The 14,540-nt window shown below is 34.0% G+C and overlaps 2 protein-coding genes across 2 annotated transcripts; one reads left to right on the plus strand and one right to left on the minus strand.

Moving 5' to 3' along the window:
- Nucleotides 1–1,925: 1,925 nt before the first annotated feature.
- On the minus strand, nucleotides 1,926–5,810 carry LOC126665429 (arogenate dehydratase/prephenate dehydratase 1, chloroplastic). The gene is made up of 11 exons (XM_050358245.2): nucleotides 5,123–5,810; nucleotides 4,457–4,524; nucleotides 4,285–4,377; nucleotides 4,002–4,202; nucleotides 3,605–3,685; nucleotides 3,416–3,511; nucleotides 3,040–3,117; nucleotides 2,867–2,956; nucleotides 2,709–2,776; nucleotides 2,429–2,510; nucleotides 1,926–2,316 (listed from the first exon to the last, which is right to left on the minus strand). Exons 1-11 carry the CDS (start codon nucleotides 5,385–5,387, stop codon nucleotides 2,260–2,262), a joined length of 1,179 nt encoding a protein of 392 aa, XP_050214202.1. The 5' UTR covers nucleotides 5,388–5,810; the 3' UTR covers nucleotides 1,926–2,259.
- A 5,537-nt stretch (nucleotides 5,811–11,347) lies between these two features.
- On the plus strand, nucleotides 11,348–14,242 carry LOC126656070 (uncharacterized). Its single transcript, XM_050350541.2, has 2 exons — nucleotides 11,348–12,950; nucleotides 13,755–14,242. The coding sequence occupies exons 1-2, from the start codon at nucleotides 11,550–11,552 to the stop codon at nucleotides 14,061–14,063; spliced, it is 1,710 nt and encodes a 569-aa protein (XP_050206498.1). The 5' UTR covers nucleotides 11,348–11,549; the 3' UTR covers nucleotides 14,064–14,242.
- Nucleotides 14,243–14,540: the final 298 nt, after the last annotated feature.

The raw sequence follows: 14,540 nt of genomic DNA on the forward strand, positions 1-14,540 counted from the left end.
AGTACACGTTCGTGTAGCAGACTGCACGAACGTGCAGCACACGTTCGTGCAGCGTACTGCACGAACGTGCAGTACGCTGCTGCACGAACGTGCAGTCCTTCGCCGAGTAAGGATTCCTGATTTGGGCTTTCTGGGCCCTGACGCGACGCGGAAACTCGATTTCAAACAATTTCAAGTCGTGTAATCAATCGTGATTCGATTGAATATCAAAACGTAAACTAGGACGTTTAAAAGAGAGGTGCGATTAAGAGAAAGTTGAGAGTCGTATTTGAGATACGATCGTGATAACCTAAGTTTATAACTTAGGGTTTTGATACTAAACCTACGTTTATGAATTTAACGTATAGGTTACCCGAATAAGTAACTGGCATGTCGGTGAAATACCAGATCGACGAGCCAGAATAGCTAAGGGATAGAACGACGCATGGAGCTTACGCTTGCGGGATTATAATAATGCAGTTTTGGATAGCGGTCACTGTGAGTGGCAACTTACTTTCGCGTATTATCATTATTAAAGTTATTTTCATATATCATGAATATAATTATCAATACGTCGCATTTATATGATTAGCTTATATAAAATGGTATGTTTGATGAATGTGATTATATGAATGCCATTATATTCATTGTTTGAATATGAGTATCTAGCATGCGATCCGAAGAAATCAACTACCTATTGGGTGTCAATAGGCTGTGTGATCACCAGTATTTGAGTCAGTCTAGCGCGTCTAGATTGTCTATGAGAATATGAGATGCGCACATGATATGAATGTGATACGCGTGAGAACTCGGTTACGGTGTAACCTGAGCCCCGTATCTAGTGGGTTGGACCCACCAGTGAGTTGGACTCACACTTGGAGATTAAGAGATTGGTCGCGGCTGACGTGGTTGAGTGTGAACACTCCCGGGTCGGACCATTTGGATCAGTTTGATTTGAATATTCCGAGTAAGATAAATTAAGAGTTTAAGATTAGGATTTCGGTCGGATCTGCTATTTATGAATATTATGTTATTTTCATAATATTGGAATAATTATGCATATGTTTGAGTATGCGATGTGTATTTTTATAATACCGATAATAAGTTGCATACTCACTCAGTATTTTCCCAAATACTGACCCCTCACTCTGATGTTTGCAGGTAGACAGAGTCGGATCAGACAAACCATCTCCATTGTGCCAGAAGTCATTGGACTTGCACAAGTATAGGTTCCTAAAGCTGCAGTAGTCAGTAGGTGTCAGTGTTAGATAAACATTTTGAATTCAAACAATATTTTTATATTGTAAACTTTAATATGATATTTTAATATCTATAAGTGCATTATCCAAAAGGGTTTTCCTGGAAATGTTTTAATACATACTATGTATTATATTTTTATTTGCGAAAAAATTATTAGTGGTTTTAGGCTTGCTACGGGTTTCGGAGCTACCACTCCCATTCCCTAGCGCCGGTCTCGGCTCAATAAATTGGATCGTGACAGCGCACGAGGTGATTGCCCTTGCTCTACTATTTCTTGCAAACACAAGCTCCAACTCCAGTATTCGATGCTTGATTAAACGCCCCATCAAAGTTAAATTTCAGCATATTTCCTGGACCTGGGGATTTTGAGGTTACCAAAATTTTAATATTACTCAATTCAGTACCAAAACCCCTTCAATTTAATTTCCTTTACAAAAGCCAGTTTAATTTACAATTTTCAGACAAATGAAACTTAAATTTCAAAACAATTTGGTTAACTCAAATATCGCAGACCCAAAACAAAACCAAACTAAATTAACCAAAAAATTTAAAATAATTAACCATAACATGACGAATAACAAAAACTGAAATACAATTTTTGTTTGGTTCGATAAGTTAATTTGGTTAATACCCGAATACTACATAGGCACTCATGTCTCTACTTTCAAACATGTCGAAGAAGCCAATGAACAGAATTAAAAAAATTCATAAACCGGAATATAATTTAAAGTGATATATGAAGAGGGAGAAATTGCACCCCCTACAACAACTTATGCCAATTGTGAAAGGTACTAAATCAATTTATAAATGTCCTAATACATTTCCCCATCAGGGGATTAAAAGTATATATGAAATGTTTTGGAGTTGCAGATTCTGTTTCAGGAAGCTCATCTTGGATCTTCCGCTTCTATATCACCTTGGAATCATTTAAAACATCTTATGTACAACTACAATGGCTGAATTCTGTCCTTGTTTTGCAGGTTTCAACTCCAAATTTAATGTATTAAAAATTTAGATAATCTAAAAAATTGTATCCATCGGATAGCAACCAAGAACGCGAAGAAAACTCGCAAATTCCTGCACATAACCAAGAAACAAAATAAATCGCAACTAGCTCGTAGTATGTCACAATGCAAAAACTATATAAATAGAAATGACTTCATCTCTTTTCGGTATTGAAAAGACTAACCTGCAAATGTCCCAAAGCGCTTTGAGCACGAGCTTCTGCCATAGAAGCTTCAAAGTCGATGTAAAAGAGGTAATCAAAGTACCTGTCGCGAGATGCGCATCAATTGGACAGCAAACGACACAGATTTACTGTACTAAAATTACAAGAAATGACATTTTTACCATTACTAGGCAATGCTAAACATACAGTTAGAAACAAGCGGAAGAAAAACTGATTTGAAGGAATATGAAACTCATCAATTACTATGTAAAGCTGTATGTTTGGTGAATAAGAAACTTACTTGGCACTTCCCTTGTTCGAATCATCAACAACTCTAAGAGGACGATTTTTTTGTGGACGACTCTCTATCTGGAAATTGATTACAGTGAATAAATATTAGAGGCTATGATAAAATGGTCAAATTAAAAAAACATAAAACTCATATTCAAAAAGGTTCACCTTTGTCAAATTAATGCCTCTTAAAGCAAACACTGCCAATGCTTTAAATAGAACACCAGGGCCTTCTTCAAGGGTGAAAACAATGCTCGTCTGGGTAGAGAGAAAGTTCACGTACAAGTACAAATAATCAATTAACAATAGCAGACGAAGCTTAGCACGAACGAAAAAAATACCTTGTACGATTTGTCAGTTCGTGGAATAATAGGTTCCCTTGCAAGTATCAAAAAGCGGGTAACGTTTTCGCCATCATCCTGATCAGTGTAGGTCAACAAAAATAAGTGAAAGACTACAAAACTCTATATATAAGAATCTTTTCCAAATTTTAAAATTCACAATGAGGTTATTAGCTTAAAACACATGTGTTATACATCCAGGTCTTTCGTAGCCACTGTCTACTAGTCCAACTCATACTCGATCCACATGACATGCATAATACATTACATTTGGCACCATACCTTCACTACCAGTCTTATAACGTGTTATCTAGTGGGAACGTCGTCCTTCAGTGCAAAATATTAAATGGATTCAAATTCAATGAGAAAGTATTGCCTGGATTTTTTCTGCAAGGATGTCGAGACCATAAATTTCTGCTGCTCGAGCACTTGCAATAGCGCCAATCTCTCTGCTGCCACCAGTAGCTACCATCTGTAGCAAATGTTTCAGCAGTCGGCATATAAACTGCCTCTGAGTATAATTCAGATTTCACAAAAGCAAGATTGAGAAGATTTTGAGGTGTACCTGAGCAGCACCTGCAGTGTCATCAGTACTAACTCTCAAAACACCTAACTTGCTCAATGTCATTTCACAGTGAGAAAGTGCCTGCAGGTCGGAACTTTTTTCAGAAAAGCATCAAAATTTTGAGACCTAAAACACCTAATTATCTTTTACAGTCTTGTAATAAAACAATACAACAGCGGTTCCTTTTGACTACAAGGCAGGATTAAAAACAGCAACTATCCCTTTGGCTAGACTAGTGCCATTTCATTTACTTGGCCATTGCATATAGCTGCTAAGTATGACCATAGCCCTCACTAACTTTGTTTAAGCACTTTGTTCACAAATCAAAGGTAATGTTATCTGTATGTTGCCGATACATACTAAAACAATGGAGCGATTTGCTAAAACAATGACTGACCTGAGGGTGGCTCAACACTTGTTTCAGCTCCTCTTTTTGTACACCAGGCAATCCCAACAGACAATGACTGACTGCCATCTGCACTTCTCCAACTATATGCAGCCTATGGCGAAGGAGTAAGTCATAATTACGGTGGATGCTTCCCCCCACTGAATTCTCAATGGGGAGGACTGCTTTATCCACTAACCATAGTTCAACTGCCTGCTCAATAAAGCACAAGAATATGAATGAGGGATTAAAATATATATCAATCAGTGAAATTAAAAATAGCAATTAAATGAACCTTGAATGCGGCTTCAAAATGTTCACATGGGACAGTTTCACATTTGGGGTATGCTTTTAGTGCCGCAGCCTCACTGTATGCACCTGCCATTCCCTAAAAAGTAACCAAATCCGACATAAGAACAGTAACATAAACAAGAAGATTTGGACCAAGAAGATGCTTAACTATGTACCTGGTAAGCAACCCGTACTTTTGTACCATTATCACCAGAAGAAGAAAGATCTGATGCTGATAAAGGTTCTGCATTCACATCAAAATGCGATTCAGATCCCTCAACAGTTAGTGAAATTCAAAGAATTTTTGCCAATTAATAGTCACACACTTATAGCAATTGGAAGGTTATAAGTAGTCAAATATCAGATTTCAAAACTAGTAATTCAAGGTCCCCCGGAGACCAGACCTTTGAGATAAAAGTGTTTACTTCTCAATAACTAGCGAGAATACTGTAAAACTAAAAGGACATACAAAGAGATTAATCCTTACTCTAAATACACAACAAAATCACAGTTTTACTCAGAGTAGAAGCAAAACAGATAATAACTTTTACAATTTCGCATACGACAAGCATCCAATTTGATCAAAATATCACGAGGCGATTCAGTTTCTTTGATACATTAAGCTTCCTAATATATCACATCAAACACTAATGATCATTAGAAACACCTTGTGAAAAACTCATGCAAACAAAATGACACCACAGACATTATTAATCTACTATAGAAAACCAATCTACATTGCAAAATAACTAACTACATAGAGAAGTATCAACAAGTGAGATTACATATCCATATAATATAACTTTTCAAATGAAAGCATGAAAATTGAAGAAAAAACTCACTAGGAAGAAGGTTCAAATCCTTATGAAAAACAGTAGAGCGAGTGTCCTGAAGCTTATCAATAGCTGGACGAGACTCCACCACAGGCTTGTCATCATCAACAGGAATAATAGCTCTCTGAGCTAAAACAGCAGAACAACAACATTCCCAATTACAATTCAAATCCAAGCCAAATCCCCATCTCCCATTCCCCAAATCTGAGCCACCTAAGTTCCCATAAGGCCTTAATGGGCTAAACCAAAGGGATCCGGCAGCCCTCAAAGCCATGGAAAAACAATAGAAAAAAGAGAGACCAAACTAAATATAAAAAGGTTGGTGAAGAGGTTGTTGAAGCTGAAGCTGATAATAAAGGTTACCAAAACTCAACACAACAACAACATTGTCAAGAATGGTGGTGGACATTGGACCCCACTATATAATTTACATTAAGGATCGTAAAAAGAATAATTATACAACGCAACAGTTACGGTTAGGGAATAATAATATAATCATCTGGTTTGGTTCTGGTGTTTTGAAATGAAGAGAGGAGTAGGTGAGTATGTATTGTAGAGTGTTGGGTACACGTTTTGAGTTTGTAGAGAGAGAAGTGAAGTGAAGAACAAGAGGGACGGCTTGTGTTTGGGACTTGGACTTGGTTTTTATGTACAAGAAAAGAAAATTCAATGTTCTGTCTTTTCCTATCTATCTGCGTTGCTTCTTTTTTTTTTTATGGATGTTCAGTCAAGACTCGAGACACACTCAACGACTAGTAGTTTACTTGTAAGTCGTTCCGACACTGTTGGGCCTTTCAACTGAGTTCTCTCCTCATTCTATCACATTTGTCTACTTGAGGCCATATATTACACTTTTTTTTTAGAATGAAAGGATATATATTAATTAACCAAATCCGAAGCAATTACAAACGTAAGAAAGACAGGATAGCTATCCGAAGACCAGACCTGATGACCTGACAGGAACGGGGCGTATTGCGTTAATCTATGCGCCGCCTGATTCGCAGACCGTCTTACAAAAGAAAAAGATAAATTATGAAATTGCTTCGCGAGCTCCAAACAATCTTCAATCAAAACTTCCATATCCACCGAATTCGGATTTCGCAGCTCCAGTATAACGTTCATGGCATCCGATTCGATCGTCACATCGTCCAAGTCTTTAGGCCATATATTACACTTAATTTCTTACAATAAAGTTCATTTTACCCCCTCCCCCTCCCTTTTTTTTAACCAAATCAATTACCCCTTTAATTTGTCACAAAAAATCAAATAAAGTCAAATTCGCAACATTAAACAAAAACATGTTTAACATAGGCGTTTTAACTTGTTCACCCATTCAGCTCCAAATAGCAAATTAGTTTTTTGTCACCTCAGTCCTAACTGCTCCAATTATTTTTTGCCACCTTAGCAAAAGGGATAAAATGAGTCAAATATATCGATCTGTAGGTATTTTTGAGTTTGTTTTTAATTGATAATTTATATTAAATTGAGGTGGTAGAATGAAACTTTATTAAAAATTCTAATAAATTTACATCAAAAATAACAACACCATTCCTCCCATTTTAATTTTTTTATTATTGATTCATACACAATTTTTGAAAATATTTTTTATTTCTTCTTAATTAATTGTAAATTTTTAATAATTAACAATAATTGTCATTTTCATATTATGAAGTAGAATAATTTTAGTAGAGTATTTTGAATTTTAAAAGATTTTATTATTTTTCATTAATAAACGAGTAATGGGGCCTGAAAGAAAATTATGATTATGCACATCTATCGATAATATTTATTTAAAAACTATACTTAGTCATTAATTGTTTGTAAACTGTATTTAAGCAATAAAATAGAATTTGTACTACGTGAAAATTTTTGGTTCCATGTGGCGTATAAAAGTTTAATGTTGGTTTTAAGTATGAACATAAGAGTACAACGTCAGCGCCTCATATTATTATCGGTTCAAAAACTAAAAGGGCGTTAATCCACGTCTACAAGTTGAATTTGAAGAAAACATAAAATAGTTTATGTGTTCTTGGCCTGGCGTCAAAATAGATGAGTATTTATTAAATAATCATAATAAAAAAATGAGAATATGTACTTTAAAATTATGAATTTTAACATTAGATAAATTTAATGTGAATTTTTAATTTTTATAATATTGGACATCAACTTTTATAGTATGAGACATGCTATATATAATGACCAAATTTATTAGTTTGTTGATAGAAGAACAGAAAAGATAATTGAAAGAAGGGTTCAGAATTTATACAATACAGCTGTTGTGTTATGTCATTTGTACAAATAAATGAAATTAATTTCTTTTTTATCATAAAAATTGATTGTTATAAAAATAACGCGTCGCAACAGGTGGATGAGACATACACCCAATCAACAAATACTAAAATAAATATGAAATGACTTATTGCCAGATTAGCAGCATGTGCACAAATTGAATTTGAAACATATATCACATATGGTTAAATTCTACTAAGAATTAGATATTGAATTAGTGTCTTCCAAAAAATAATTAGTAAAATATTGGCTTGTTAACTTACCCCCTCCCTCTTCTAGATGCATGGAAGCAGGGGTCAAAGAAATTAAGTTTAAGTATTTCGGACTAAAAACAGTTGGTCATGAATTGGTAGCTTCCTACTTTGAATTATAATAAGAAATGAGCAATCAAATATCATGTCGAATTATAATATCTCTATTACTGAGCTATGCATGTGAAAATAAAAAAAGTCTCATACTTTAACTTTTTAAATTATATTTTTTCTGTTCCATTTAAAAATTTATTTGTTATTATTTTTATATTCCAACTTTAGCAGTTTTATTGTGTTTTTTAGCACAATTTTTTACTCTTTTTTTTATCATATTTTACAAGATAATTATAATAATAATATGTATAATTTTAAAATACAATTAATAAGAGCAAAAAAACACATATCTTAATATTTTTAAATTAACAAAGAATTTTTTTAAATGAAGCAAAAAAATATGATGTAATTTGATAAGTTGGTGGAGTTCAAGCTAGAAAACAATATCTATTGATTGATGATCACTGAATTAATCTGCATCGAAGAAAAATAAATTGAAGATTAATACACTCCATAAAAGTAAAAAAATATATTATGAAATTATTAGAATTCTAAATATTTTGTTGTTTTTCCAGAACAAAAATTAAAAAAATCAATAACTTTTACATGCCAAACGTAATAGTTGATGTTCCAATTCAATGTCATAATTAAATTAAACTGATTGATTGGTCAAGATATTAATATTAAATTATGAAATAAAATTATAATTTGTTAGATAAAATAGATTTTAAATTTTTTAACTTCATAAATTTCTAATTTAGACCCTAGTATTGATGTTATTAATATTAATAGTTGATAAATGTATTACCATTAATAGCTGATAAATAGGTTGAAATTATATAAAAAAACGTTATTTTATTTAGCAATTCATTTGAAATTAAGATAAATATATTTTGAACATTTTAAAAATAAAATAGTAAATAATTTTACAAATATAACTATATCTATTTAAAAATAAATTCTATAATATCACCAGCCCCAATAATAAAGTTAAAGCTAAACCAAATATTTGTGATAGCAACTATATGTAGGGTTTATATGGGTATTGTGTGTGGGGTAACAAATTAAAGAGAAATGTAGCACATTTTGTTGGAAGTAAATATGGAGTGTATGGATGATGGTGAACCACATAGATCTGTATTAGTTTGTGTTTTAAGTTTTAATATTTCTTAACTCTATTTAATTAGTAGACCTACTCTAATTATATAACCCCTTCCTTAGCTTAAATCCTACAATTGAATACCAATTGCTTTGTTTTTCTAATGGGCCTCACATCTTTACTATTGCACTGTTTTGAATTAGGTTTTTGAGTTTCTAACATTTATGTTTAGAAGATGGCATGTTTTCAGACTGCTACTCACCACCAGCCATTCATTATTCATCCCCTTTCTCACCACTTGAATATATATCTGAACAATGTCAAAATAAATACTTAGTTTTGCTTCCATTACTGATGGATACGGAGGAGTCCTCGTGTGTGATGATTCTCTCCATGACACCCGTTTTCAAAGACTTTCATCTAATTTGTAACTCGGAAGTAAACCTGTTGGAGATAAGATGTTAGAAAGAGACGGACAAAAGTTATAATGATGTTATGAGACTTGAGTCGACATAGTAAAAATCCGAGAATCACTTGTATCAAAAATATTCTTTGAATATAATTACTAAATAGAAGACAATATCTCTCTCCTATACATAATTAGATAGGCTTTTTATATATAGTTTAGGAATATAATTTTTTTAATACATAGATATTTACGAGTCAATATGCGAAGAGAATTTCTTCTTTTCTATGGTAGAGTTAAGAGTGTGCTATGATCGATTAAAGATAAAATTTTCAAACTAAACCGAATCAAATTATTTAAATTAGAATGATATTTTGAAAAAAAAAATAGATACATTTCAGATATTAGGTTTGGTGAACAAAGAAAAAGTATGCAAATTGGGGAAAGTAACAAGAAAACAACATAAACAAAACCAACATAGCAACATAGAAGGAAGTGAAATCCTTCAAGATTTGGGCCTCCTTAATACAGACATAGTCCTCTTACTTTCGACAAAACGACTCCTTGTTCTTTTCATTTTTGATCCAATATCCCACTAATCAAGTTTTTAGTACCGCTTAATCCATGCATTCTCACCCGTTGGTCAATGTTTCTTGCCTGCTCTGTACTCTTTTCCTTTTTAGACTCTTTAATTTATCTTAATTCAAACATAAGACCTAATCAATTTCTTTAATTTAAATAGACACTAATTTACATTTTTAACCAATGTGATATCTCCCCATGCTTCACACTCTGTCCTGTTTTTGGTCCATTAACTAACTTCCCATACACTCATTAATCATTATTACTATACAATGTATGTTGCATACAAGCTTATCGTATAACTTTTCTTCCTCTTCATCAGTTTTAACATAATAATTAATTTCAATTTCTCAATAATAAAAAACTACTATAATCGGATGAACAATTTTTTCTAGGCATAAAAAAACAATAATTATTAAAGCAATTTATGTTTTATTTGCATATTATTCAAATATTTACTTTTAAAATCATAAAATCTATCAATGAGTTATAACTCAAATGTTATAAACGCTAGGCATCATTCTACTAAGTAGTGGATTCAATTGCTGCCACAAACGCTCCCGTCCAATTATAAAAAAAAACAAAACATAAAATATCTCATATAAATTTTACTACCTACCAATTATCGAATTCATAATTGTAGAAAATAAATTTGATCTAAGGAAGAGTAAGTCATAAGTAGAAAATAACAACTTCCATAATTTCCCAAAATTTCAGAAACACTTCTGCTATTTGACTTGCAACTAATTACCCATTAAGCCAAAAGACCTAGATTATAAATACAAAAAGCCTAATAGTATTATAGGAAAGAAAATCATCAACAATCGACAAAATCAGGAGTAATTAATATGAACCAAAATTATACCCTTTTATTTTATTTAAAAAGAATATATATATATATATATATATATATATATATATTTTAAAAAGAAAAACTTATTTTATTCAAAGATTATTTTATAAATTATGTTGCAAGTATTAATTTTTTTTTTAAAAAGTCAGTAGTAACAAATTTAATTTGTAAGTTATTAAAAATAGATATAGTACATCTAAATAAAATGTTAAAAAAAGGAAAATTGGAGAGAACAAGTATAAAAAAAGCAGCAAAAAAAGACAAAAGAAACGAAGCAGTAAATAAAAAGAAAAGAAAACTAGCAGCTTAGCATCTCCATTGCATGTTGTATTTTTTATGCTATTTTTAGCACAAAATAAGATAAAATGCTACATATAGCACATATTATTGAAATTTACTCCATTGCAAAATGCTAAACTAAATGCTAAATTTATAGTTTTATAAGTGATTATCATTATTGATGGCAAATCTGTAAATAATTTAGATATAATAAAATTTAGCATATGCTAAACTTTCTAACAAATTTGGCACAAAATTTAGCATATGCTAAATTTAGCATATGAAATAGAAGTGCAATGTAGATGTGTTTTTTATACTAAATGCTAAATTATAGCATTATGAGGTATTTTGACACTAGAGTGGAGATGCTCTAACTGCTTCCTGCTAAGCAAGCAATGCATCACAAAAAGTCGCGCCAGATTGCCCCTATCTTTGCACACCCTCCAATAAAACAAACTTTTCTTTTAACCCCTAAAATCCTTCTCTAATTGCAATTTTACCCTCTTTTTTGTTCTTTATTGTCACTCTCCCATTTTTACACTCAAACACAACTCCATAGGCGCGCGCTCAGCACATATATTCTCTGACTCATAATTTCTGCACTTTACCTTTTAGTTTACTTCATGTCCAAAACATTCTCTTCGTCGGCTCCGGCCACCGCGCCGCTCACGATTAAACCGGAACATTACTCTCACAGTCCTGTCCACTACGCTGTCGTTTTAGGTGATCACACTACTCTTTCGAGGCTTGTTTCTTCACTCCCTCGTTTATCCGATCCGTCTCTGATCCATAATGAGTCCGACTCACTCAATCAAGAACGAGTCGCCGATAAGATTTCTGGTGTACTTGACCGGAGAGATGTTCCCTACCGGGAAACGCCACTTCATCTCGCTGTACGGTTAAACGACTTATTTGCTGCGCGTGCACTCGCTGCTGCTGGCGCTGACGTGTCACTTCAAAATTCAGCTGGTTGGAATCCTCTCCAAGAAGCTCTATGTCGCCGGAGCTCTGAAATCGCTTCAATTCTCCTCCGTCTCCATCACCGCTCAGCCTGGGAGAAATGGCGCCGAAGGCTGCCACGTGTCACCGCCGTACTTCGCAGAATGAGAGACTTTTACATGGAAATTTCATTCCATTTCGAAAGCTCAGTCATTCCATTCGTCGGAAAAATCGCTCCGTCGGACACTTACAAAATCTGGAAACGCGACGCTAATCTTCGAGCCGACACTTCATTAGCTGGCTTCGACGGCTTAAAAATTCAACGAGCAGATCAAAGCTTCCTCTTCCTCGGCGACGGCGATCAAAACTACAACGTTCCATCAGGTTCATTGCTTGTACTCAACCGCGACGAACAAAAAATCTTCGACGCTTTTGAAAATGCAGGAGCTCCGATGAGCGACTCCGAAATTTCCGGATTCTGCTCACAAACAAGCGTTTACCGCCCCGGAATGGACGTTACAAAAGCGGAACTGGTCGGTCGGACAAATTGGAGAAGACAGGAGAAGACTGAGTCAGTCGGAGAATGGAAAGCTAAAGTATACGAAGTCCATAACGTCGTTTTCAGCTTCCGTTCACGTAAAGTTGCTAATGAAAACGACGTAGCCGGAAGCGAACAAGTTTTGCCGTTAGAATTAGACGAAGACGACGACGGATTCTTAGTAGCTGAAAATCCGAGTTTTGCATTCAACAATAACACTAATAATGACCGGAGAAGACATAGTAGTTTCGTTAGAGAAGAGAGGGAGTGGATAACCGTCGGTAGAAAAAGCGTCGACATAATTCCTTCGTCATCGATGTCAAAGCCGCCGAGGAGATCGTCGGTTGCTTTAGCGCCGACTCCACCGACGAAGGAGAAGGAATACATGAAGAGTTTACGGCCGTCAATTTGGTTGACTGAGCAATTTCCGTTAAAGACGGAGGAGTTACTGCCGTTACTTGATATTTTGGCAAGTAAAGTTAAGGCGGTGAGACGGATGCGAGAATTGCTGACTACGAAATTCCCGGCGGGGAGTTTTCCGATAAAGGTACGGTTAATTTTGCATGATTTGAGTGGGGCCTTTGTTTAGGGTTTACGTCTTTTGATGAGGAAGGGGGTCTACTGTAATCTAATTCTAATCTGACCAAACAAAGTAACGAACAAAAGTAGTTGGTGTCTCTGATTTATGATTAGTCCAGTAGAAGCTTTTGTGGGGCCCAGTGTTTACGTTCTGTGTCTTAATTGTGTCAGTTGTGTTCCTTTTGGAATCACCTTGGTCCCACTTTTGTTTCATGCTTTAGTTTCCCCCTTCAATCTTTTATTTTTACTTACAAATAAATAAGGGTGTTAAATAGTTGACCTATTCGTGAATTATTCGAAATCGATTCGAAAAAATTTGAAATCAGCTCGAGTTTGGGCCTAGTTTTATCTCGAGTTGAGGTCGAGTATTAATTATTAAGACTCCTTAACTTAAACGAGCTTTTTATAAATACTACTATTTTAATTAAATTAGATTTTTATACGTCTAAATTGAAGTGTATATCATATAGATTAGGTTAAACCATATTATTTTATACTGGTTAAAAATTAAAAAATGTGCTTGACTTTTAATAATTATTTTAATATTCTAAAAACCTCAAGTCGAGCTCGTGTAGTTAGAATACTGTTTGAATTCGAGTCGAGCTTAAGAATTCAAACCCAATTGAGTTCAAGCCCAAGGTCGAGCCTGTATAATACGCTGGAGTTTGAGCTCGAGCTTGGCCTTACTCGGACTCTGTTTGGCCCGTTTATACCCTTGCTTATATACACAAAATGTGTGACTGTGATTAACGTTGGTGGTGAATTATTACAGTTGGCGATTCCGGTGGTACCAACGGTGAGAGTAATAATAACATTCACAAAGTTCGTCGAGCTACCGCCAACTGAACAATTCTACACTCCACTTTCAAGTCCGAGGCATTTCGGTAACGTCGGAGGAAAATCCGTTGAGAATGATACAAGATCGACTGGCTGGCTGAGGCGAAACGACAGCCAGTCTGCAAGCAAACGGCAACAACAAGAAGCGGATCCATTTGCTATACCTAGTGGATATAAATGGTCAAATGCTGATGATAAATCTAACAAATTGAAAAAAACTAAGTCAGTAAAGAAATCTAAGTAATTTTGTTATTTGTATTTACTTAAGAAGAGGAAAATAGAAGATTTTCAAGTAGGTGAATGAAAGAAAGGATTAATTAACCTTAGTTGATCATGGATTTGTAAGTGTTTTTGGAATTTGCAAAATAGTTTTGATAGATATAATACAAATTTCTTATCCAATCATGGGTACTTGAAGATGAATGTGGTTCATGAGAATTATCTCGGCAATGATTAGATGGTGACTGCATTGACTAACCAACTAATTATAATTTTGGTTGCATTCGTATTTTAACTTGGTCAATGTATAATGTGGAGACAACAAGCTGATATATAAATGAAAAAATTCCGTTCGCCTTGTATTACATGGTCTTGGCTTGTGCGTAAACGGTGTTATTTTAAAAAAATTATGTTTAAAATGAAGTTTTTTTTGTTTGAAACACCAAGTTTCTAACACGTTTATAAAATGAGAAACTTCGGTTGAAAGAAGGTATCCACACAA

Source organism: Mercurialis annua, linkage group LG1-X, assembly GCF_937616625.2.
Source record: "Mercurialis annua linkage group LG1-X, ddMerAnnu1.2, whole genome shotgun sequence".
NCBI classification, from domain to species: domain Eukaryota; kingdom Viridiplantae; phylum Streptophyta; class Magnoliopsida; order Malpighiales; family Euphorbiaceae; genus Mercurialis; species Mercurialis annua.

Coding starts and splice junctions, on each gene's coding strand:
- LOC126665429 (XM_050358245.2), bottom strand. CDS start 5,387: ATGGCTTTGAGGGCTGCCGGATCCCTTTGGTTTAGCCCATTAAGGCCT. Junction 3,118..3,415: donor TCCTTGCAGAAAAAATCCAG/GCAATACTTTCT, acceptor TACACTGATCAG/GATGATGGCGAAAACGTTAC. Junction 2,957..3,039: donor GAACTGACAAATCGTACAAG/GTATTTTTTTCG, acceptor CTCTCTACCCAG/ACGAGCATTGTTTTCACCCT.
- LOC126656070 (XM_050350541.2), top strand. CDS start 11,550: ATGTCCAAAACATTCTCTTCGTCGGCTCCGGCCACCGCGCCGCTCACG. Junction 12,951..13,754: donor CGGGGAGTTTTCCGATAAAG/GTACGGTTAATT, acceptor GAATTATTACAG/TTGGCGATTCCGGTGGTACC.